This window comes from Prunus persica, chromosome G3 (genome assembly GCF_000346465.2).
Source record: "Prunus persica cultivar Lovell chromosome G3, Prunus_persica_NCBIv2, whole genome shotgun sequence".
NCBI lineage: Eukaryota > Viridiplantae > Streptophyta > Magnoliopsida > Rosales > Rosaceae > Prunus > Prunus persica.
Window position 1 is genome coordinate 11,893,024 of NC_034011.1, and position 26,850 is coordinate 11,919,873.

Consider the following 26,850-nt stretch of genomic DNA (forward strand, 5'->3'; position numbering starts at 1 on the left):
AAGAAATGCACTATTTTTAAGAGATAAGCAGACTGTATCCAAGAGATGAGCAAGAAAACAGGGAGTTGTTCAAACTGGAAGATCAAACTAAACATCATAGACTGAGCTCTCACGAGGGGCAGTTAAAATTGGAAAAGAGGATTGGATTTTCTTTCAAGAAAAACAGGGAAGTGATAGCCATGAGAATTGACTACTGAGAGCTTATCTACCAGAATTGATAAAACCCCTTTTTTCTTGCATTTAAAAAATGAAAGATCTTTTTATCTGCCGCCCATTTTTTAAATCAAAAAACTCTACTCCAAAACATTTCTCATAAATATAGGAGAGGGTGAGAACAAAGAAAAACAACCAAAAATCAGCCAAAGGCAAAAACTCAAAATGATCACTTGATCACTAAGAACCTTCAAACAAACTGGAGCAATCAAAAGCTCTCTCTCTCTCTCTCTCTCTCTCTCTCTCTCTCTCTCTCTCTCTCCCCCCCCCCCCCCCCCTAGAATTTCAAAGCTCATACTTAGAGAAAAGTCATTCAAAACAAGACTTCTCTCGTTACAAATTTGGTTTAGCAAAAGCCAAAACAAACAGAGTTTGAGTTTTTCACAAATATGAAAACCTTAACAAATTTATGGAGAACCCTGACCAAGCAGAACATGTACAACAGTGCAGTTCCAGCTCATTAAACATCAAATCCAGCCATTTCTGCCTCCTTCAGCCAGAAGAGATCGCAATTCTGCCTACTCAAGAAGCCTTCCAGGGCTCGAAATAGATTAAAACTCTGCCAAACTCACACTTTGGCATCGATTTACAGCTGAAGCTTAGCAATTAAAGCTGTTGATAGTTCAGTCAAGCACAGACTTATCTAATTCAGCCCCGATCAGAAGCTTCCATCCAGCAGAAATAGAATTCCAACTTTCTTTTTATCTTTCTAGAGTTGATTTTTTCCTTCCAAAACTTGTAAAGGGTAGTTCTGCCTAAAAAACAGTCCTCTTTATTATCATTTATTCTGGCCAGAACTACCAATCTTGTACTGTGATAATTTGCGAAGTCCTCACCAGTCTGAGGTAAGAAAAGAACTTATTTGGGAGATATTTCTCACCCAAATTCACAATCACTTGTTTAGAAATCAGTAACTTGGGGCGCACATTATCCATTTTTAAGAAGTCTGTTAGGATTTTTATTACTAACAGTGGCACGCTCACACACCAAAGAAAGCTGACTTGTTGACCAGTCAATGATTTCCAAGGCAGTGGGGAACTTTACCCTTCCACCACAAGAGTAAAACAAAACGAGTGAACAATTCTCTCTCTGCTTCTTGATCTTCGGTGAGATCATTTTTGTTTATTATTGTGTATTTGTTTGATTATAATCCGGCGTTTTTGTTTTGATGGACGAATCTGATTTGATTTGGTTTCTTTTTGTGTTTCCAAATCATCAACGACCGTGAGACCGAGAGGTCCAAGGGCTTCGACTTCAGCTTCGTCACCTTCAACAAAAAGAAGGTCATGAGGGACCCAATCGAAGGCATGAACAACCAGAACCTTGACGGCCGTAACATTACCGTCAACGGGGCCCAGTTTTGTGGAAGCGGCAATGGTGGTAAAGGAGTTTACAATTGCAGAGGTGGCGGATGAGGATATGGCTGCGAGCATTCACTTCACTAACTGCTCCAGAGTCCAGTTCACCATGAATCCGATATCATTGCTCAGCTCATCAGCTCTTCTGTCTCAACCGTCAGTCAGTAGACCTCCTTCCTTTCTAGTTCATAGTCATAATTGAGATGCTATTGCATTGCCTTGTTTTGCCCTTGCTCCTTACTTTATTGATGATGATTGATGTTGTCACATTAGCTGAAGTTGAAGCCGTATATGCTGCTAGTATTAACTATTGCATTTCATGCTCTTTGCCTTCCTAATTTCTAACGAATATGCATCCTGGTTGATGATTGTCTTAGATTGCTCAATATTTATTAAAAAAAATACTGTCATTTCAATGTTTATGGTATGTGGAGTGATGAATGGTCAATTAATTATGCAAATGAAATGATGTAATTGATTTTGAGTGGTATGGAGTTATACACTTTTATCGTACCGATTATGCAAATGAAATGATGTAGTTGTTAACTTCTAGTAAGTGGTATGAACAGTATAACAACTGTTCATATCCTGCAACTAAGTTGATTTCTATGACATAGTATTAACATATTTTCAGTAACAAAGCATGCTCTATATTTTACTCTATATATAATTGTGCACTTGAAGTTTACGATATCCTGTGATTTTTACTAGGAAGATAGTTCTAAGACATGGTATTAATAGTGTACTTTTTTTTTTTTTTATATACTTGTAGAGGTATTTCCTTTTGCCTTTGCAATTGTATCTAGTGAAACTGTAGACAATTGGAGGTGGTTTCTGCAAAGTATATTGGATGTCTTGCTGGGCTTTTTTGAATTTTTTATATATATATGAAATGGTATTAACAATGATTTTTTGTACGAAATGGTATTAACAATGTTCTATTTGTATAAAATGGTATTAACAATATCTTTTTGTAAGAAATGGTATTAAAAATATATATATTTTTGGTATGAAATGGTATTAATAATGTTTTTGTATGAAATGGTATTAACAATATTTTTCTATGACATGTTATTAACAATGTACTTTTATGACATGGTTTGCAGAGGTTCGATGGAGAAGGAAGGGTCATGTGGGCATGCCCTTGATTTTCGTGTTTTTATTTATATTTTTTATACTTAAGTTTGGATTTTTTTTATAAAAAAAAAATCTGGGCTGGGCTTGTTTTGAGTGTTTTTTTTTTGTGTTTTTTGTATTGGGCTTCTTTTAAGTTAGTTAGTGGTAGTCATGTAATTTATAGAAAATTCAACACTCATTTTGTATGTATTAAATGATTTTTGAGTATGTTTCTAAAGTGCATTTCATGTATAGTTTTTTTTATAATTTCAGCCTCTATTTGGGGTATATCACTAAGGCTCCCTAATTTGTAACATAATGACATAAATAAACATTTTGGTTTATTATTTTTTTATTTTTATAATATTTTCTTTTTCAAACAATAAAAATAGTGAATTTCTGAATTAAAAGGGTATAAATGGTTTGTTATTGATCATTATTTTTAGATTTTATTTGGATGGAAAATGGACACAAATGCTCGGATGAATTTCAAAATAAAAGTTGCCAGAAGTTGACGAATGTGGTATATCAGGATGTGTATAAAGTATGAGTGGGAAGTTGTCAATTTATTTATTTAAAATTTATTGTCCCTCAAAGAAATAATTGAACATCTTTTCCTTGTCGAACAAAGGTAAAGCAGAGAGACTCAAACTTCACGTTCCTTAGAGCAACTCCACTCATTTGCCCTTAGCCATGGCAAGGGTGGAGCTAGGGCAACCACTATTCACGTGAATAGTGGTTGCCCTTGCAAATATTTATGGTATGTGGAGTGATGAATGGTCAATTAATTATGCAAATGAAATGATGTAATTGATTTTGAGTGGTATGGAGTTATACACTTTTATCGTACCGATTATGCAAATGAAATGATGTAGTTGTTAACTTCTAGTAAGTGGTATGAACAGTATAACAACTATTCATACCCTGCAACTAAGTTGATTTCTATGACATAGTATTAACATATTTTCAGTAACAAAGCATGCTCTATATTTTACTCTATATATAATTGTGCACTTGAAGTTTATGATATCCTGTGATTTTTACTAGGAAGATAGTTCTAAGACATGGTATTAATAGTGTACTTTTTTTTTTTTATATACTTGTAGAGGTATTTCCTTTTGCCTTTGCAATTGTATCTAGTGAAACTGTAGACAATTGGAGGTGGTTTCTGCAAAGTATATTGGATGTCTTGCTGGGCTTTTTTGAATTTTTTATATATATATGAAATGGTATTAACAATGGTTTTTTGTACGAAATGGTATTAACAATGTTCTATTTGTATAAAATGGTATTAACAATATCTTTTTGTAAGAAATGGTATTAAATATATATATATTTTTGGTATGAAATGGTATTAATAATGTTTTTGTATGAAATGGTATTAACAATATTTTTCTATGACATGTTATTAACAATGTACTTTTATGACATGGTTTGCAGAGGTTCGATGGAGAAGGAAGGGTCATGTGGGCATGCCCTTGATTTTCGTGTTTTTATTTATATTTTTTATACTTAAGTTTGGATTTTTTTTATAAAAAAAAAAAAATCTGGGCTGGGCTTGTTTTGAGTGTTTTTTTTTTGTGTTTTTTGTATTGGGCTTCTTTTAAGTTAGTTAGTGGTAGTCATGTAATTTATAGAAAATTCAACACTCATTTTGTATGTATTAAATGATTTTTGAGTATGTTTCTAAAGTGCATTTCATGTATAGTTTTTTTTATAATTTCAGCCTCTATTTGGGGTATATCACTAAGGCTCCTTAATTTGTAACATAATGACATAAATAAACATTTTGGTTTATTATTTTTTTTATTTTTATAATATTTTCTTTTTCAAACAATAAAAATAGTGAATTTCTGAATTAAAAGGGTATAAATGGTTTGTTATTGATCATTATTTTTAGATTTTATTTGGATGGAAAATGGACACAAATGCTCGGATGAATTTCAAAATAAAAGTTGCCAGAAGTTGACGAATGTGGTATATCAGGATGTGTATAAAGTATGAGTGGGAAGTTGTCAATTTATTTATTTAAAATTTATTGTCCCTCAAAGAAATAATTGAACATCTTTTCCTTGTCGAACAAAGGTAAAGCAGAGAGACTCAAACTTCACGTTCCTTAGAGCAATTCCACCCATTTGTCCTTAGCCATGGCAAGGGTGGAGCTAGGGCAACCACTATTCACGTGAATAGTGGTTGCCCTTGCAAATAGTATTTTGTGTTTCCACCCATTGCCATGGCTAAGGGCAATTACTATTCATTTTTTTGTTTTTCCCCCTATTTTTTAATGAAAATAATTAATTTGGGTAATATTTTCAGATAAGATTTCCGGATTCCTACGTGTCAAGACTATTCATAATCAGATAAAATTTCCGGATAAGATTTTTGGATTCAAATTTCGAATGAATTTCAAAATTCAAATTTCAGATAAATTTTTGGGTTCAAATTTTGAATGAATTTCAAAATTCAAAATTCAGATAAATTTGGGTTCAAATTTCGGATGAATTTCAAAATTCAAATTTCATACAAATTAGGGTTCAAATTTCGGATGAATTTCAAATTTCAGATAAGATTTTCATCCAATAAAATCAAGCCACGTGGCATGTCTATCTTGCCAAATTTTTCTATAAAACCAGTGGCTCAGCTCATACCTCTCACACCACATCTTTCTATATTTTCATTTCTCAGAGTTTAGATTTCATACTTCATTCATTCTCAATGGAAGAATTTAGGAGATGCTTGGAGAGGCAAGAGCGAGAAACAAATGAGAGAAACCGTAGAGCAGATGAAATCAATGAGTTGCAGAGACAAGTCGATGAGCAAGTTCTCATAGCAGTGGCTTTGCAAGATGAAGAGAACCAAGGTCGCCGCCGTGGTTCACAAGTCGGCCGCCGCCGGAATGTGGAAAGACATAGGCATTCTCGGGGTAAGAATCTTTTGGAAGATTATTTTATCCCAACTTCTTTGTACTCTGATGTTGATTTTCGAAGGCGATTTAGAATGCAACCTCATTTGTTCAATAAAGTCATGCATGATATTTGCAATTATGATGCATACTTTGTTCAAAAGTGTGATGCTACTGGGATTTTGGGGCTTCTTTCGGAGCAAAAGCTTACAGCTGTTATACGAATATTGGCGTATGGAGCATCTGCTGATCAGGTGGATGAGATTGCCCGGATGGGGAAGTCCACTACGTTGGAGGCTTTGGTAAGATTTTGTCAAGCAGTTGAAACTCTGTATACTAGGGACTACTTGCGTAGACCTACTCCCAGGGACCTCCAACGGCTTCTACAAAAAGCCGAAGCTCGAGGATTTCCAGGAATGATTGGTAGCATCGACTGCATGCACTGGCAATGGAAGAATTGCCCAACTGCCTGGCAAGGTGATTACGGAAATAGAAAAGGCCAAAAAAGTATCATCCTTGAAGCCGTTGCTGGCTTCGACACATGGGTTTGACATGCCTTCTTTGGAGTTGCAGGATCCCAAAATGATCTCAACATGCTGGGTCAATCCCCGGTCTTCAACGATGTATTGAGAGGCCAGGGCCCCAATATCACCTATCAAGTCAATAATACAGTGTACCAGTCGGGGTATTATCTAGCTGACGGCATCTACCCGAGGTGGACCACTTTTGTCAAATCTATTCCGAATCCCCGATCCCAGAAGCAAAAATTATTTGCTACCTATCAAGAGGGATACAGGAAAGATGTCGAAAGGTGTTTTGGTATCCTTCAAGCTCGGTGGTTGATTATTCGAGGTGCGGCCCGTATGTTTGATGAGGAGATCCTCAGAAGCATTATGATGACTTGCATCATCCTCCATAATATGATTGTGGAGGATGAGTATGATTATGATGCTTTAGAGGTGTATGAACCGGATCCAATGAACACGGTTTTGACACGGATTTATGAAAGGCCCATGGGGCCAAGTGGAGAACCATTTGAGCCGGAACCGTTGGTGAGGGATGGTCATTTGATGACCCGAATGATAGATCGATATACAAAGATGCAATCTTCGTATATTCATGAAATGCGTCAAGTTCACTTGATGGAGCATCTATGGGCGGTGAAAGGCAATGAAGAAGAATGATGGAGCATAGATGCTTTGGTTATGTTTTATTTAGTTATGGTTTTGTTGTGTTGTATTTTTATTTATTATGCTTTGGTTTATGGTTTGGTTGTGTTGTATTTTTATTTATTATGCTTTGGTTTATGGTTTGGTTGTGTTGTATTTTTATTTATTATGCTTTGGTTGTGGTTTGTTATTATTATTGTGCCTTGTTTGTAGTTTTTTTTTAATTTTTATTTTGTTTTGTTTGAAGTATGGAATATATTGAATAAAAAGGTAATTTATTGAATACTTTGTTTATTAAATAACGAAATCTAATACAAGTCATTACGAATTACTACTACTAAAATAAAATACATGAATTACAACAACTTTAAAAGAAAACATGAAAAATACAAATACATAAAAGGTAGGCTAACAAATTTAATGGTTTCCATCATTTAACCAATCCGTGTTGCTAGGCCCATCATCCCGGAAAAGTCTTCTTCTCATAACATCCCTTCGTTCTAGCTTCCAAAATTGTTTTGTTTCAGGGGACATATGACTTGTATCCATGGCCATGGTTTCCCGATCCGTCTTGTCTATATCTTTTTTACGCACATACTCCCTTTCTCGTGCATACTCAGCTTGAAGGGTCAACTCGTTATCATGGCATTTTTGCTCCATTTCAATTCTTAGGCCATTTTGCCTTGCAATTTCCTCCAAAAACTTTGAATTATGATTGCTTGAATTACCCACTTTCTTTGCCTTCGCGGCCTTTCGGCCAATGGGCCTCGACTCCTTTTCCATGGGTGAGTCTTGACTCATAGGAGAATCAAGAGGTGAATCCGATGCCATTGAATCACGGAGTGGCGTCTCGTTTAATACAACGTCGGGACCCGTTGGAATAATTATGAAGCGTTTGCAATATTTGACCACCTCCCAACATTCATGATGGGTGAAATTTTTTTTGCCACCCCCAGTTGCACCGAACCACATTTGTGCTTGTATAATCTATTTAACAAAAAAAATGAAAATGCAATAAATATTTAAAATATATTGGATATGCAAGTAACAAAAAAAATAATAATGAAAATGCAAGAAATATGAACAAAATATTGAAAATGCAAGCAATATTAACAAAATATATATATTAGGAGATTAAACTTAATAAAACAAAAATTATAAAATACTTACCTCGTTAGTACGATTTTCCCCGCTTCTATAGTTGTCCATCGCTTTTGCTAGGGCAGCTCTCCATTTTCCCAACTCTTTATTCAGGATTTTCCACCTACTGGATAATGCCATCTCCGTACGAGTAGACCCCGGAATTTTTTCACAAAATTCGGCATGAATTTTTTTCCACATATGAAAAAATTTCATCTCATTGCCGGACACGGGACAATGACAAATTTGGAGCCAAGCCTCACACAAGGAAACATCTTCCATGGTGCTCCAAGCCCCTCCGGTTTCGATAGAAGAAGCCATAAAAATATAAAATCAAAATGCTAAATGAAAAAGAAGAAAATGTTGAGTAAAAAGAGTGAATAATAGTAGAAGTATAATGAAATGTAAGAGTATTGGTGTTGAAAGTGAAGGGTATTGATAGGTATTTATAGAAAAAAAAATATCAGAATTTTTTAGAATTTTTTAAAAAAATTTACGATTTTTTTTCATATTTTTATTGCCCAAAAAGCCTCAGCCGTTGGATTAATTTGGAGAAGCAGATCGGAAGGCTGGGGAGGCGACACGTGGCAGCGTACCGTTGGAGCTGGCGTCGCGCTGACGTCAGCGCGCGCTGGTTCAAATTTTTTTACCGTTGGCTGACGTCAGCGTGACGCGAGTGCTAACGTCAGCAAACGCGAGTTGGACCTGGGGCTGGTCTCGCCTTCGGGCTGGCCCGAGTTGGTGGGTCCCACACCAAACCCGGGCCTGGGCTGCGCGGTGGAACGAAAATTTTTTTTTTTCTGCCCTCGCCTCGGGCTGGGCTGCAACGGTGGAATAGCTCTTACATGGCTTGTGTTTCAAAACAGCAAATCGACCAATTGGATGAATAATGCTTTAAAGCCCAAAAAGAGTGACTGAAGGTTTTTAATTGTATGGCTCGTAGTCGTATCAAAGTCACAAGTACTTTACTAGTCTCAGATGAGTCCACAAATAATATCACTAAATCCTGAAATGCTATCTTTGCAGTGTGAGATATAAATCAGATTTGTGTGAGCTTGCCTTGTAAGTATCATTGCCCTTAGTTGAAGGACTTCAGTCTTGTGGATCTTGCTGATTTTCTGCAAAAATTGTCCTCAAAGGTTTGCGAAATACATGCAAATACAACCGGCCAAGCCATTCCGGAAGAGAATGAGTAAGTATAAATCAGGCTGGGTTGGTTCTTACAGTAATACTACGTGCTGTACTTCATTTTTGCTGTGATCAAACTGGGATTCATTTTTGCTGTGATCAAACTGGGATTTTAGCCTTTTCATTCTCAGGGCCTTGAGCATTCCTGAAGTTGAAATATCCGGCAATTCCTCGTCCTTTGGCAAGTTGTTCCAGCTCTTCAAGTTTTTTCTTCAGCAGCTCAACTTCTCTTGCTAAATCTTCATCTCTTTGTCTCATTGCCTAGAACAATAAACAACAGTTGTAAGTGAAATGTGGGGCATGGTGTTATTATCTTCAAAGAAATACATATATTCACAAACAATTGATTGTGATGTTTTAAAAAATAATTTATTTATTTCATTGAGCAAATATTTATGTATATAATTGTCATGATGTTTATTTTTTTTTTCTCTTTTATGAATTTGCAAACCTGACAGGGTTACATGAAAATACAGATAGACCTCAGGGGTGTGTGCAATTTAATCTTTGAGGTTAAATTTGTTGTTTGGAGAAATTTTTTTATGACATCAACAATTTTTGGATGGAAACTTAACAGAAGGATGTGAAAACAATTTGAAACCTTAGGGGATGTTAGTGTAATTTTTGAAACCTTGGAGGTTTTGTGAAAACACCAAAAACCTCAAGAAGTTCTAGCGTAAATATGAAGAGATAACACAACGATTTAGAATGTCAAATAGATTGTTTATAGTTCAGTTTTTTATGTAGTGTGATGCAAAACTTACTCAATGTAAGGCAGCATGAACATAGAGAAAGAGTAGTGAAAATTTTGAAAGGTAAACTAAGCAACAAAGATACTACAACTAGATGCAACCATGGCTGTTTCCTTATGCTACAATAGTATGAGTGCTTACCTCTAATTCCTGTCTACGTAGCTCCTCCTTTCTTGCTTCTGATCTTGAGCTTCTTTGCACTTCAAAAATAACTGCAGCGCCTCCAACCTAAAGAGATACAATAATGATTCATAACTTATATAATTAAAAATCTCCTAAACCCAACTTTGTGCAAGGATATCTTCAAAGTTCCTTTCTCTTAAATTGAAAGGGAAGAATAAGAAACAGCTGGATGAACAACGAAACGTATGGTGTGGTCTATCAGCCGGAGAGAAAGTATTAATCGCATATCATAGTATTAATTCCACAGCAATCCCATGACAAGAACTTGTACATAATGTGGCTTTACAGTGAACAAAGGTAATCTGAGGTTACTCATCGACTTGTAATACTCTAATGAGCAACATTAGTCTGGTTTTCTGACGAATTATGCTGCTTTAGCATTTGCCACAAGCAATGGAATTTCAAAATGTAACCCACAAGAGGTTTGGCATTTCACCATGTAATAGGGCTCCGTGAACTATGGAATAGTGTACAACTGAAGCAACTAGTGGGTCACATAGGTGGAGGACAATTGTAACTTTATAAAGACATATTTGGGACTGCTTCTGATGAAGCACTTTTTCTTGGTCGCCTTTTTTCTAGAAGCAGAGTAATCTTTTATTAAAAATCCAATTACTTCCTGAAAATGCACTTGAAAGTGCTTCATTAAGGAAGCACCTATCAGGTGCACTTTTAACTATTCTTCTAAAAACGAAGCACTTTTAACTATTTCTCCGAACACTGTCAAAAGGGCTTTTGAGAATCTGAAACTCTTTTAGCACTTCTAAAAGCAATCCCCAATAGGTCGTAAATATTGCAGTGTAGTACCAGTGCATACAATTCATGCACTACTGGCAAGTATTTAGTAAAAAAATTATGCACATGAAGCACACCAGATTGAATTTTATGGGGAAGATTCTTACTTTCTTGAATTGATCTGCATGCATTATGACCCCAGAAAATTAAACAGTGACCAAGTTCAAAATTATTTGGTCAAAGACCATCTAGCCGAATCTTCAAAATTATTTGGTCAAAGACCATCTAGCCAAATCTAAGGCACTTATAGGCAAAGAAACATGTCCATGCCCATAATACGCGTGAGTACAGCTGGCTCCCTTGTTATGAGCTATTTGGGCTTGCCTTCAGGTCTCCTTTAAGACTTTCTCTGTTTAAATTGTGTATTATTCAGCAGTTTGAACAGACATTCACTGGTTGGCAAAGACTATTTGTCAAAGTGTAAATTGGTAACACTAATTACAAGTGTCAATTTTAAACAAATTTACCATACCAAGTTCATTTGCAAAGGATTCTAGAGGAATTTCTTATGGGGTGCATTTGATGTTCTGCGCTAAGTTTTCAGAGCATGTGTCATTTAAGATTGCGGAAGATACTGGACTAAAAAAGTTCTAAAAAAAACTCAATTTTTCGTGATCTTTGCAGAAAAAATTATTTTTTTGACTCATTTTAATGATGTTGAGTTGCACGAGGTTGTGCATTTCATGTCCTAAAGTTGATTTTTAAAAAAATGAAAGGAGGGATGTAACGGTACATAGGTTCAATTGGAGAGGAGTGTTTGATGCCAAATCCTATTATATGGCATTGGTGGGAACCTTGGATCTGAACTGCAGCTTTTGGTTGTTCGGCAGCTTGGTGCACAAAGGCCCTGTGTGGTTTTCTTTGTTTTGGACCACAGCTTTGGGGTGAATTCTAACCTTGGACAACTTAATGAAAAAGGAATAGTCTTCGGTCAAACAGCAGGCAGACTACTAATAGATGTGTCTTTTGGGGAGAAGAAAGTTCGATTTTGGAGATTAAAGATCTGTTTGTGAGGCTTTGTTCTCTTAGGTTACCAGCACTTCAGATTTGTTGTTTGATTACATAATTGAGTTTATTTTAAGTTTACGTTCATTGATTGTAAACTACTGGTATGCCTATGTTTTACCTGTAAGAAATGCAAAACAATATACTTATCATTTGTAATTCAGTAAGCCGGTTACATCTTTATAACATTCTTAGACTAGGGATAAAAATGAGAGTTCATAGTACCGTGAACACAAAGAGCTCCCCGAGAAGATCTGCAGCAGCTTGGACAGCTTTCTCCTCGTTCAGTGGGCGTATTGCAACATCAGTTGCATGACCATAAATCCGTCTTTGCACATTTGTTGTAAATCGATGATTTGCCTGATTCAATATCAAAATGGGAAAAAAACATATATAATTATGTAAAATATAAGTGCATATAACTAGAGAGGAATTATGTATTAAAAAAAAACAAGTGTTAACCAAATCAAGAAACTGCTGAACACTAGATAATTTCTATACAAACTGGACATTTATAACTTTTATTTATTTGTGGTTGATTATAGGTTGACCGGTGGGGTTGGAGCTAAACACAAACTGCATAACCTAAATGAAGAACATAAGAATCAAAGTATGACATGTATCCATCAAAAAGCAGACATTGGATAGGAAGGTGGATGAAACATGAACTAGCGGATAATAACATGAATCAATTAAAACATGAACACCACAGGACATGTGGTACACATGGCCCAAGAAAGTAGCAGCCAGAAACCATAAATTAAAAGCAACTGTGGACTTGTTATGGAAATAGAACTCAATGGAGAAAATAAACAAAGATGGCAACTACTAAAATAATTTAAAGGGGAAACTATCTGGGAGTGCAATTTCCCACTGGCAGTGAAAGAAAAAGTAGAACTTCCACCAGCTATGGAAGAAAAAGCTCAAGAATATAGTCAATATACATACAGAAATTAGAAATGGCTACAGATTGCATGTGAGAAATTCAACAAGTATATGAACCAAATATGATCTATTGAAAATGCAGCATCCAAATTCCGAGGGTAACAAACCGTTTACGAATGGGAATGGCATACTGCAGCATAATCATGATCATTTCTTTTACCCATACAGATCACAAACGACTTTAAATACTTAAAAAGTTTATCCATTAGTAATAGTAATCAAGAACTTATTGCAGCTTAATGTCATCTAAAATGCCCCACTCCCCATAATTTACTAGACATGCATAATTTATGCAAAATGTCATACTATGGCAAAGCTAGAACCAAGCAACGACACCCAAAACGCCAAAACAAAAACAAACAAAAAATATCAATTTTTAATATACAATTTGAAAATATCAAAGAACTCGCCCCAAAAGTGACCATGGAGATGGCACAAAATGAAAAATTAATGTTTGCAGTCCCAAATGAGCACAAAAGATGAAAGGCCCAACACCAAGCGAATACGAGAGAAAACAGGGAGAACCCACGCAGGAAAATCAGGTTTAAGGCAAACCCATTTAATAAAATAGCTTAAAAATAAAGCGAACGAAAACAGAAAATGCTGGTAAAAGAGAAAAATAGAGAACCTGGGCAATGTTAACGATGAACTGCCTAAATCGCGGGTGCAAGCCAGCCTCTCGCTTGAGCCGATTAGCAATGGGTTTGGAGATGGTTTTGAGGGCAAGGGTTGCTAACTTTACCGCTGGAAGGACCATAACTCTCTGCCTATTTCTGTTTTGGAGTGGTGAATTTGTGTGCTTCGAAGGCTATGGGACTAAGAACTGAAGCTTTTGAGTCATGGACTTGTGCGGAATGATGGAATTCTAATTTGGAGAGAAAAAGGAAAAATGTCGACGCTGCTTAGTGGGTGACAATTCGTCAGTGGAGCGTCATCACTTCCATTTCTGGCAGAGCTGCGAAAGAGTTTTGCGGGTCAATTTGTAATTTCGACAAGGGTTGTGGTATTTCGGGCTAATCAGGGAAGGACACGATATACAAATGCGAAAAAGTACACTGCCGTTTTCCCCTGGTGAACTCTCACCCGGTTGAGAATTGACCCCCAAATTATTTTATCGGAAAATAAAGACATGAACTACATAATAGCAATCTACCCCTTACCATCAAGTCTTTCAAAGTTCAACCAAATTTCCGTCAATATTGAAGACAAATTCATAATTTAAGGAAAATAAGAATTATACCCTATTAAATTACTACATAATAGTGTTGGTCCCTTTTTCGACACTCTTTCTCCTCCGGGTTGAGTTGCTTTAGAGAGTGTAAATATTGTTGGATAAACACCAATGTCCCGATTGGATTTCTGGCTCGCGAGAGGATTCTTTCAACTTTTGGACAAAATTGAAAGTTGGTTCAGGTTGACAAGAATGGGCGAGCTCGAGTTGGGCCCTGATGACTTGCTTGTCTTGAGTTGACCGCGGATTGCGTAGGCGTGGCACTATTGGGTATGAGACCAGTTCAATAGACCTAGTATATGTGATGTAGGGTGTCTGTTTGGTGGATTCGCGCTTGTTTTGGACTTTCGATCAAGCCATTGTACTCCAACGGAGGTATTGGCTTGGATGAGTTCTTTTCTATGCCTCAATCAAGAGGGCTTCAATATTCTTTCACTCGTGCGTTGCTAGTTTAATAGATACGAACAGTACCTAATCAAACAATAAGGAAACTAAAGTTGTGGTTAATGCTCCCTCGTTTGGGTTAAAAAACCTAGCTTGGGCCCGAGATGACCCTAGACTAGGTCAAGATTCAACCAATTCGGGGCAAACAATGTAGTTCAAGCCCGGACATGCACTTACTTTAGGACTAATAAAGCCCTATTCGGGCCTAAACCCTTATCTTGGGTCTGAATAATGATAAGCTTAAATATGCAAAGGCGGGAAAATAAATTAATCTACAAGAGTATATAAAACAACCAAATGACATATATTTAAGAGGTAGCTAGAGTAAATTTCAGAAAGTGAAGTGGTTTCAAATGTCGGAGATCCCTCTATCCAACTCTAGTATGATGACATATCAAAATGAAAGCCAAAGATTTCTCCATTTAGCTAACTTTATGACAGGACCCGCCCCGAATTCCTCGAAACCTGAGACGAATCCTGTGGAAATTCCGACATCACACAGATTGTCGGATCCACTTACTAAAGACCGAGACGTTCTACCAAAATTTTGGCAAAGTCTCCCCTATAAATTGAACATTCCCCAAATTTCAACCTGTACAAAGTTCACAATTTAATATCCCAACAGGCAGTACACGCAATATAACAACATGCAATTCACATAGATGGCCTTCGGCCTTCAAATAATCGGGAATAAAACTTCCAACAAAGCTCTTAAGTCAAATAATACAATAAACAAGGCAACTAATAAACTCAAACATACTTATGAATGCCAAATGCAATTTACATCTTTAACTTTCCCAAATATCCAACATGCGAGATTCGAACCTCCTAACCTAATCGCAAATAGTTTAAGGCCTCAGCCTAAATCGTACAACATTCCAAAACGAGTTTTATACCTGTTTGACCCGAACACATTTGCACAACCCTCTCTTAGCCAAATGGGAGTAGAAACAACTATTCAATCACACCTCGGTTTCAACCAAGTTTCAAGACCAACGACAAGGTCGGAACCAATCTCAATAAAACCACCCAAGTAAATTTTAGCCTGCGGCTGCACCTAGGCACTACCCTAGGCTGCCTACATACCCTTTCTAAGGGATCAAGCCGCACGTAGTTATTTCAACAAAAATCCCGATTCCAACCACATACAATCCATTACAGCAATACAAAAAGAAGGACTCTAGAATTTATCCCTTTCCGTTTTCTTTAAATCACAACCTACCAAACCTAATCTTTTTCAAACCTCTTTCTTTCCCAACATAGTATAACAATCCTTAATTCATCTCCCTGTTATTTTATAATTCATCTCCCTAATAATCACATAATCTCCCCATACGTTGAAAAATCCAACGCCACGTATGGGGTCTGTCTCACACGCCGGAAAATCCAATGCTACCTATGAGGTTTGTCTTATGCCAGAAAATCCAACGCCATGTATGGGTCTGTCTCATGCTGGAAAATCTAACGCCACGTGAGACCTAATAATCATATAATCTCCCCATACACAGGAAACTTCAACGCCATGTATGGGGTCTGTCTCATGCATGAAAATCCAACGTCATGTGAGACCTAATAATCACATAATCTCCCTATACGCCGGAAAATCCAACGCCACATATAGGGTCTGTCTCACGCCAGAAAATCCAACGCCCTGTGAGACCTAATGACCACATAATTTCCCCATACGCCAGAAAATTCAACGCCACGTATGGGGTCTGTCTCGCATCGGAAAATCCAACGCCATATGAGACCTAATAACCACATAATCTCCTCATACGCCAGAAAATCCAACGCCACATATGGGGTCTGTCTCACGCCGAAAAATCTAACGCCACGTGAGATCTAATAACCACATAATCTCTCCATACGCAGAAAAATCCAACACCACGTATGGGAAGTATGTACTTTTTACATAATATAATCAAATAACTTCCCATATAAACCCAAAATACTCAACTCCCATTTCCCCCAGTTTCAAGCGATAAATTAATCTCATAATCCCATTTAATCAACTTATCTCAACTAACAGTCAAGACTCGTCAATAAGGTCACTTTAATCTTCCTAGAAAGGTGAAACTACCACGGAAGACTCACGGTCAACCAAGGGTTAAACTACCCAAGCTTGGTCAAACGGGCCCACGTGGCCCCCGACCTTCGTTTTCCGATCCGAAATTTCCTATGGGTTCCACAAGGTTTAGGAGACACACCTTGCAAGTTTGGTCGCGATCAAATGGCCGGATCGCTCGCGATCGCACCATTGGATGGTTATTGTAAAACACAACTTCAAGTTATTAAATCGGAACATCCGGGGCTCCAATTCGCAATCCGTGCATTCCTACATGATTCTAGGAGTGCCTAGATCAACATATATTAAATTCAAGACTATCCAACGGTTCAAACCTATCGAACCCGAAAAAGTGCAATAGGAGAAATCCGATTGACGATCAAACGATAACCAAATTGGAATCCGAGCACACCTACGCGCTCGTGACATCAAGGGGATCGCATCTAGACAAAATGCCCTTTTTCTATAATGCTTCGCCGGAAAATCTCAAAATTAAGGGCCAAACTTCCTACCCTAGGTGTAAAACCTCATTTGGAGACACTTTTGTTCTTGTGCCTACCTCGAAAAATGACTGAAAGTGGCCGGAATCTCATCCCGAAATTCGGCCAAATTTTGGGTTACAAATCGAGTTGCCTACGCTATAAATTGATCAAATCCTACCCAACCATCAACTAGAACACATTGAAAGATATAAAAGCATACCAAATTCAAAGAAAATGGTGGCCGGAGGTGTCCGAACGAAATTCCATCAAAACTGTCCAAACCGCCCTGTTTCCTGTCTATTTTCGGCTATCACGACAGTGGATCGAGGCTGAGATAGGCTGAGACTGGAAGAGGGAAGTGTGGTGGTTCTAACGGGACCGGCCTTGCTTGAATTGGTGGCCGGAGTTGGGAGAAATCACCATTTGAAGTTGGCTCGTCCCAACTGCCCAAAGAGAAGAAATATGAGTTTTAAAAAAACTGAACTTAGAAATATTTACGGTTATGCCACTGAATTTCTTTTGATTGCCATTTATTCCTTACAACTCCGATTTGAGTCTACTACGTGTCTACGGACTCGTTTCGACGTGCTCTACACAACGGCACAATTGAATTATCTAATATATATATATATATATATATCAAATACAAAGTAGCGGAAGCAAGAATAAAAACTAGAAATTCATACACACTTATTAGTCCCAAATCTTTTTAGGTTTACAAAAAATTGCACCTTTGACTCTCTAAAATTACTTTTAAAGAAAGAGATAAAGAAGTAGTTACCCTTGGAGCGAATCTTGAACCCTAACAAGGTATTCAAGTAATGTGCTTGGTCTCTCTCTTATTAATTCTCCACTACGCCTCTTCAATTGGTACAATAGTGCGCATCTCTCCAAAGCTCTTCACTAAGGTTGGATGAGATGAGAGAATGATAACTTGAAAGAGCAAAAGAGTGCTAGCCCTTACCAAAGTGGCTTGCCAAGAGGGTGTTGAGAGAAAGGGGTGATATTTCTTCTCTTCCAAATTTCCAACATGAAACCCTTATATGAAATGTTGCCATGACTTCTAATATATAGACCCCACTTATGTAACACATGTGAACTCACTTCCACATGTGTGCTGCATCTTGCTTATTGTAGCCTACTTTTGGGCCATCTTGGTCCTTCACATTTATTCTTTAATGTGTCACATGTGTCTAAAGTCCTATGGTCTAATAATTTATTCCGTAAGTTATGTGGGTCCCAATTAATGTTCTATAACTTTAATTGATTAAATTAAACTATTCTAATTAGTTTAATTTACTTAATAATTTAATTAATTAAGTCATTAATTTGTCTCACAAGTATTGATCCTAGTCAACTTTTGTTGACCATATCAAGTGTCCGATCAACGATTGACCTTTGACTTTCACCTTGATTTGAAATTGACTTTTACCAAGCCAACAAAATCTCTTTCTCTCTACCAATTCTCAATCCACTCCTTTTCGATTTGTGATCTTATATGTTCTAATTAGCGAGGTAGTGGGTAAGTTTGATTTCTTCTAAATGGAGTATGAATTATATTCCTCTACACAATTCTCCATATTGGTGAAGGCTAATTATAATCAGGCCTTACAGGGCTTCCACAAACCATGATTGACACTTAGCAGTATGTCATGGGTCCCAAGGTAAATAGAATTCATTGGAGAACCGAGTCAGTTTGTGATTGCAATGCAATTCGGTCTTTCTCTAATACAATACTCTATGTCACTTTGTTGGGATACGGTTAACACGTGTCAAATCCCTAATATGACATTTCTAGGTTTTATGATTCACTTGGATGTGATTCCAAACATTCTTGTTTCAATTCTCATCCTATACTTTGGCCAAAGATTCAACGAATCCTATCTCTAGAGTATTCTCTCTTCTTATTAAGAGTAGAGATTCCTTGTTGTATATTCACATGCCTCTGTGAACTTGCCGGATATCTCGACGAGCACCTTTAAGTCATATGTTTTGATGTGACTGTATGGTGTTCTCAAAGACAAACAACTCATCCATAAGAGAACTGTGATGTCTTAGGTGTGAGGACTAATTTGCATTATCGCAACATAGAATTACTTGTTTGACCTTTGTGAGTTAATATAACATACAAAGAATTCTTAGTTTGATCGCGTTCAGTGAACTCTATCTTTATTGAGCACCTACACACTTGTCTCAGTGTGTCTACACAAATGACTTCAGACTAGCCATCCTCTCAATTAAGCATACATAGTGTGTACCAGTCTTTGTGGATCACCATTGTCTAATTGGTGATCCTATAACTATGAACTTTTTAGGATATGATATATCATGATGGAAAGATCTCGTGTGTAACACCCTGACCCAGCAAATTATTTTTATTTAATTATTTAATTGAGCAATTACATTTTTGCCCTTGGGAGGTAGGGGCACTTTAGTCACTTTTTGTTTCTGAAGGATTTTTGGGATTTGAGTAGTACCATTGTGTAGAGCTCGTCAATACAAGTTCGTAGACAGGCGACATGCTCAATTTCAATTTAAAACGAATAAGTTATGATCTCCGGAAGTGTAGTGGCACAACCATAATTTTTGTGAAGTCAGATTTTAAAAAGAAATGGGACAACCTTTTCTCTCATTCTCTCATTCTCTCTCTCTCTCTCTCTCTCTCTCTCTCTCTCTCTCTCTCTCTCTCTCTCTCTCTCTCTCTCTCTCTCCAAGCGACTCTAGACTGTGACCGGTGATTTCGTCGCCATCCGGCAACCGTTTTTTATGAGACTAGTCCTAAAAGTTTTGTATCAACGTACTCTATCTATCTAACCCACCCTTTTTCCCAGCACAAAAAACCAAGAATTTGGCTAGAACGTCTGGAAGTGTCGGCGATTTTCGAAGGTTCCGACGCCATTTCCAAAGACTCTAGCCACCATTTTCATCGAGTGAGGTATGGTTCTTCATCCTTTTTCCGTGCTCAAGCTGTTTTTGTAAGTGGTTTGGACCAATTTTGGAGTTTTAGAAGTCAATCACAATAACCATTTTAGGCTGACAGTTTGGCCGTGTTTCGAGTCACTTCAGTTACTTTTTTGGCTAAGGTCCAAGAACACAACTTATCCCCTTGTTAGTATGAACACGTTGATATAGGGCTTGACAAGAGATTTGGAGATTTTCTGTCGTCGGAAATTTCTCAAGACACCCACTGCTGCCCGTATGGGGTAGCGGCCCGTGAGCGACTTTATGACTGCCCATTTCCTCTTCAAATGTTCCCCACGTCGTCCTGAGCACGACGGTATGCTCGAATTTGAATTTGGTTACTGTTTGACTATCGAAAGGATATTGCCCCTACTATGCGATATCCGGGTTCAATTGATTCCATTTTCAAATATGTTGTTTCCTGTACCTCTAGGATCGTTTAGAAACTTTTGGATTGGAAATCGGAAGTTGTGGGCTGGTTGACTAATATGGAAAGTTTGACTGCTCAGTTGACCATGAGTCTTCCGAGACCGTCTCATCCTTCAGGAAGTACTAGAATAACCCTATACACCTTCTTAAAATTCGTGCACACACTTAGAGTCTCTGGAATTAGGATTTTGAATTAAAGATTGTGGTTGGACACTTTTATTAATTAAGTACGTTTATTCTCTCGATCTAGGTACCCATACTTCGCAAACTCTAGAGGAAGGGACCCTCTCAAGGTTGAGTTGCATTGGACTTGTTCTGAGTGGACATTTGTTTTTAAATGATAATTGTTTTTCAAATATGGAATTGCTTGCATAAATTTATTTTCGATTAATGAGGTTATGCGATTGGTTTATTTGGCTTTGGAATTTCAAATATGTTGTATTGGATTTTATTATTGTTGTCTTATGGGATTTTTGGAGGTTGTTATATCTCCTAACTATATGAATATAATGTTTTGAATATTATTAAAATCGAATGGGTGTTATTTTATTATATATATATTTATGTTATTTGGAAACATATTTTTGGAAATTGGAATTCTGGACTGCACCATTACATGTACCTCCCTTTGGATACAATGGATACTTGGACACATTCGACACACGGTAACTCTTTGGAGGTGTGTCAAGACTCGGGCACCCTTGACGAGGTGTACTTTAGAGCCCTTGACATGGCTATCTGAATGTGTTAGACTTATTTTCAGCCGCACGTGTATTGAGGATTCTGCCGTGCGTGTTTAGGGAGCAATAGTCCCCCAGTTAGACTGCTCGTCCCTAGTCACATGTCTATTGAGGATTCTGCATGTAGTCTAGTCAAACAATCCCAGTGTTGGATTGTTTCCCCGGTACTTGTTGATGGTGCAGTGATTACATATATATATATATGGATATATGTGTGGATTGATTTCTAGGTTGAGGTTTCTTGAGCATGTGCATTCATAGTACTCTACACAAGTATGAAAGTTTGAAATGAACTTCGGAATTGAGATTGGGTATTTGGAAATTACTTGGCATATTGTATTTTTGCAAGGGTATGGTTGCGGGGAAAAGGATTTTGGGTTTTGATGATTATATTTCATATTAAAGGGATTACTTTGGAGGTTTCGATTATACGGTTTTATAATAAGGATTAAATGTTTGAATTGAATATATTGAATTGAATTATTTTCAAGTATCAAACATTATATATGTATGTATACAAAAGGATTTTGTTGCATAGTGTTTTAGCATTATTTTCTAAACGGAGGGGCTGATTTATGTTGAATATCATTTATGTTTAACGCTTTGTTTTCATCCACTCACGTTTTCTGTGTTGCACCCCCAAGTTCTAGATATCCGAGGTCGAGACCACAACGTTGAGGCATCGCCACCGTCCGTCCGCATTGTAGGAATTTCTCCTATCTTTCTCTACTTTCCTTTTTCTCGGGCTGTAAACTTAATCTTTAGTTTTTCTACTTGCTCATTTTGACTTTGGGTGGAGCGCATGAAGCCCACTTGAATAGTCTTAATTGTTGTGCATGCCTCAGGTTGTTCTGGCACTTGTTTGCAGGTACTGCAAATTGGGAAGCGTCCCACTTACAGGGTAGGTTATGCTGAAATTTCTATAGAAGTCGAGTCTTTATAAGTTTAAATTAGGGCTAAAGGGCTTTTTAGTAAAGTGGGTCCGGCATTGGTTAGATGCCAGACGGGAAGCAGGGCTCGTCGTGGATTCTGAGGGGGAATTTAGGGCGGATCTTGTCATCGTGAATCTAACATCCTTAGATTGTTTTCTATTTGATTGTTTTCTATTTATATCATTATGTATGGACTTGTCACTTTATTGTTTGCATATACGTTTCCTAAAGTAACATTCAAGCCCTATTAATTATAGTTTTGCAATGTTTTATTTAGTCTTAGGCAGACTATCCATTTGGTTGGGGTTTTGGGGCTGGTAGCACTTTTAAGATTTGCTCATACTTTTTTGGGGGAGAAAAAAAAAACCTATTCATTAATAATTTTGATTCAAGTGCCTTATATGGCTCGTGGCCCGTTACATCATGACGTCAAAATTACAAAACTTGGCAGGACTAATGGGGGCCCAATAAAAAACAACCACCTCATCCATAACATGGAAAATTCTACGGTGCACTTGGCGCATGGATGCGCCACTTCTTATGATCGTTGGATGAGTAGTTTGGGCATGTGAAGTAATCCACACCGTTGCTTGTTGGTTACCGGTTAACTTGTTGCTATAGGTAAAATAAATAAAATAAAAACAATTGCTCTCTCCTTCAGTCAAAGACATTTCAGAGCCGCTCCTCTCATTTTTCTCTTCCTCTGATTTCGATTCTTTCTACAGCTGCTCCTTTCCTCCTTCTGTGACAATGACACAGCACCAACAACCACATCTCCTCTCCTCTCAAGTAAGTCAGTGTCCTTATTCTCATTCTTCTATCTCCTTACATCTCTCTATGAACAGAGCCGCACTGCCTCCTCTTTTCTCAGTCTCTGTCTAATTTTGAATCCTTCCACGGGCTCTCCTCCTTCTGTGACGACGTAGACGAGACAGGGTCGGCGGCGTCATATTCTTTCCTCAATTCCTCTCTCATATCAGTTTAAGGTAAGCATCCTCTTCCTTTGAATTTAGGGTTTTTTTCTTTTAAATTAGGCTTGTTGACTTAGGGCTTCGAAATTGAATTGGAGGTTGAGGTAGATTATTTTTTCTATTAAATTAAGGCTGTCAAGGTGGTTGAGACATTGATGGATTGATAGTTTTTGATTTTTTGGATATTTGGTGAGTCTAATTTATTTGATTTGTTAATATTTGAATATTGATAAGTTTGGAGCTCATTTATTGGAATGTATTGCTCTTCAAAGCTTTTTTTTCACTTGTGCTTTAACTACCCTGACAAGTTAATTACGGTGTTTGTTCTTTCCTCATTTATTGGAATGTATTGCTCTTAATTTTCTTTTATATCTATATATTGGGTTCAGTTCCTTAGTGTGTTTGGCTCCTCTCCCTCCGTAGTAGCAGAAGTTTTCAAGCTGAGAAGCTTTTGTTCTGTATCATCCTACTGTGGTGTCTTACTTGTGCATCCTTCGTCTATAGACAGTGCATAAACATTGTTGGAGTAGTGATCAATAACTACAAGATTATCAGCAAAGAAAAAGCAAGCATCTGGAGTCCCGGATTTGTGGCGATTAGATAATGCTCCACATTCAACTTTAAGGCTATATCTGCATTACATGAAATCAGTGAATGCTCAGCTAACTTAAGACACATATAAGAAGAAGAACTATTGTTGGCTAGTGACAGACATTCAATCCAAGCATATAGATATGAAAAAGCAGGAACCAAAGGGAGAGAGATGATAACTTCGTATGATGGAACATCAATCAGGAATCAGGATAGATAAAAAGTAAAGAGATGTCTACTATTCAACCGATTATCTTCAGAGTCAATCAATCCGTATTGGGATGACAGTCGGGTCAAGCATCCCATATTGTTTTGTCTTGTGCAGATAAGACTACTTTTTCTCTCTATTGGTTGTGTTTGAAAAAACAAAAGGAAATTGGGTTCAATTCCTTAGTATGTTTTGTTTTTTTAGTTTCTGGTTTAATTTGTTGGTGGGTAGGCATTATGATTCTGCGTTGGGTTGATTTTTTTTTTTAAATTTATGTTTCTCTGCTAGCCATTAGTTGATGTGTAGATTTACAGAAGCTGCTTCTTCCTGGGTAATCTTCATCGTACATCCCTCAAAATTTATAACTGCTGCTAGTTCTTGGTTTTTTTATTTATATATTTCATTTTTATGCTTTTAGTTGGCATGTTACTAAATTTTCAAAAAACTTTAATTATGGTTATGATTGAAAATGCTTCTAAGCTGCTTCAAGCCATGGAGTTATGATCTAAACTAGTATTTGCCAAATTGAAAGTTTGACAATGATTGCAGTGCTATTTTATCATATTTGCTTTTGTATTGTAGGCAATTTTGATTCATCAATTCTTTCCACTGAAATACCATTAATCTTTCCCCTGTATTGTAGGGAATTTTGTTTCCTCCGGCCTCAAAGCAAAGACTAGGTAATTTGGATTTGAAATGTGTGTACTTTGATTTCTGTTCTTAGGTAAATATTCTTGCTTTAAGTGTTGTTTCTGTTGCATTTAATTTTGTTTATGTAACGGAAAGCTCAACAACTGATATAAACTTTTAATCATGGTCATAGTAGAAAAAATATAGTGGAGGTTGTTGTGGTCTCTGAGATAGTTGCAGGCCTTTACAAAGGTAGTTCTAACTTCTATTCTATTGATGTGGTCTTTGTGATGGTTTTCATAATGTAGTTGCTTTTTGTTGCTTGTGTAGGGTTGATCTAGAAAAGAGACGTGCAGAGAAGGAACGGGCAGAAAAGGGGCACGTGCCTTCTGGTTATTTTCTTTCTCTTACTTTCAGAGTTTTAGTAGGTAGTTTCTTTCCTTTTTATGAATGATTTTCTTAATGCCTTGTCTTTGCAATATGCGACATTTGACTTTAGACAACACCCAATAATTGACCTGTGGGTAGTTATCTATAACTATTGTTTTATTTGGCTTGTATGTTTTCCTGTTTACTGGACTTCCCAACCCACTGAACATGAAACTTCACTGCAGTCAAGGGTACCATGCATATGAAGAGTCCTAATTTACATGACTTCAAAATCTTCTTCATGGGAAAGTGACTCACTCTTCTTCATGGGCTTCTTAATTTGAAATTGGTTTTGATTATGTTTTCCAGTTAGGTATTGTTTTGATTTTGATTTTGGATTTGCAGGTATTCCAACTAGCAGCCTATCCACCTTTCCCAGCATCTGATATGGGTAAAATTTTGCTTTTTGTTTTTTGTTTTTTCTTCAGATTTATCTCTCTGTCTTTGTCTTTCATTTTGGTGAATGGTTGGAGATTTTATTTATTTATTTTAGTGATGCATGAGGATATATATATATATATATTATATTTGGTGAATTGTTTTTCAGGTTGGGGTAAAGAATTAGGCCAAGTACAAGACTAATATACTATTTTGGAGTCTATTTATTTGGCTACTTGCATTTGTAATATTTTCATTGTATCTGGAGATTCTTTTTATTTATTTATTTTTTATTTTTATTTTTATTTTTATACATAATGACTTTAGATTTTAGATTTATAATTATTGGTTATGTAAAGTGAATGTATTGAACAATACTTTCAATTACATGAATGAAGTTTATGTTAGCTTTGATGTAGTACCATTGAGAATAAGCTTTTAAAGTAAATTTGACTATTATATCATAGTTTATGTGCCAATTGAAAAAATCATCCCATTAGCATTGTGAATGGGCATTATACCATGAAGTTGTATTTTCAGATTACTGTATGCATATTGCCATGTTATTGACAGTCATTTCAATTTTGAGAAAGTATGTACAATATGTGATTTGTCAATGCAATTGACAAACAGGTAGTGCCATTTGCATTCTAGTCGTGCAATTGACAAATAAAGTAGTACTATTTGCATTCAAGTCGAGCAATTGCCATTATCTATGCACAATTAATTGAAAATGTAAATATAATGTGTTTTGTCAATGTAATTGACAAACAGGTAGTGTAATTTGCATTCCAGTAATGCAATTGACAATCAAAGTAGTCCTATTTGCATTTTGGTCATGCAATAATAATTATCTTTGCACAATTATGGAACATAGAATCTCTCACTAATGATAAATCCTTCATAATTAATTGTATGTTCAAAAGGTTCTAATCCATGTGCAAAAAAACTTAGTAGAATGCATAAAAACATTGCTTAATAGTGAGTGACCGGTTAAATAGATTGCTCCAAGTTAAAAAAAGAAAAAAAGAAAAGAGAAATTTGAAAAGAAAGAAGGTTTTCTTGCGATTTCTATCTCTTCCTCTTCTTGGCACTTCTATCTCTTTTTCTTCGTACGACTCGTGTCTCTTTTTCTTGATACGATCAGTCTTTTTTTCCATGGTTGCTCTCTCTTCTTTAGTTGGGCTTGTTAAAATGAAGGTCTGATTATTCAAGAATAGAAGAAAGGAAGGAAAGAGAGAGAGAGAGAGAACAGAGAGAGCAATAGAAGAAAGAAATCAAAGCTTCTGTATATTTCTCAATCATTTGAGCAGTACAATTGTAAGCTTATATATTCTTAGCTTTTGCTTACTGATTAAACACTATTGTTGACTAGCTTTTCTGAATTTTTAACCACTTCACATGATAGCACAGACCTTCTTGGTTATATTGTTGTCTTTCTTTGTGGTAGATGTTAAGTGTTAGCTTATGTAATTTGTTTGATGCTACAGACTTATTATATAATGATGTCAATATGATCTTGTATTGTTCTATTTCGATGGGTTCAATGAGTTAATTCCAAAGGAAATGACCATAAGATGGAAAAGGCACTGA

At 36.7% G+C, this 26,850-nt stretch overlaps 1 protein-coding gene and 1 long non-coding RNA gene across 19 annotated transcripts; one reads left to right on the forward strand and one right to left on the reverse strand.

The window, feature by feature from the left end:
- LOC18780971 (OPA3-like protein) lies at positions 8,792 to 13,779 on the reverse strand. Its single transcript, XM_007212102.2, has 4 exons — positions 13,395 to 13,779; positions 12,047 to 12,181; positions 9,980 to 10,066; positions 8,792 to 9,347 (listed from the first exon to the last, which is right to left on the reverse strand). The coding sequence occupies exons 1-4, from the start codon at positions 13,521 to 13,523 to the stop codon at positions 9,186 to 9,188; spliced, it is 513 nt and encodes a 170-aa protein (XP_007212164.1). The 5' UTR covers positions 13,524 to 13,779; the 3' UTR covers positions 8,792 to 9,185.
- Positions 22,569 to 25,679, forward strand: LOC109948291. Of its 18 annotated transcripts, none has more exons than XR_002270929.1 (5): positions 22,569 to 22,839; positions 22,977 to 23,036; positions 23,411 to 24,544; positions 24,644 to 25,270; positions 25,427 to 25,679. It is a non-coding gene; the product is annotated as an uncharacterized LOC109948291 (long non-coding RNA). The 18 variants fall into 18 exon arrangements; XR_002270924.1 differs by having other exon boundaries at positions 22,577 to 22,839; positions 22,922 to 23,036; positions 23,526 to 24,544; XR_002270916.1 differs by having other exon boundaries at positions 22,578 to 23,036; positions 23,526 to 24,544; positions 24,644 to 24,702; positions 24,781 to 25,270.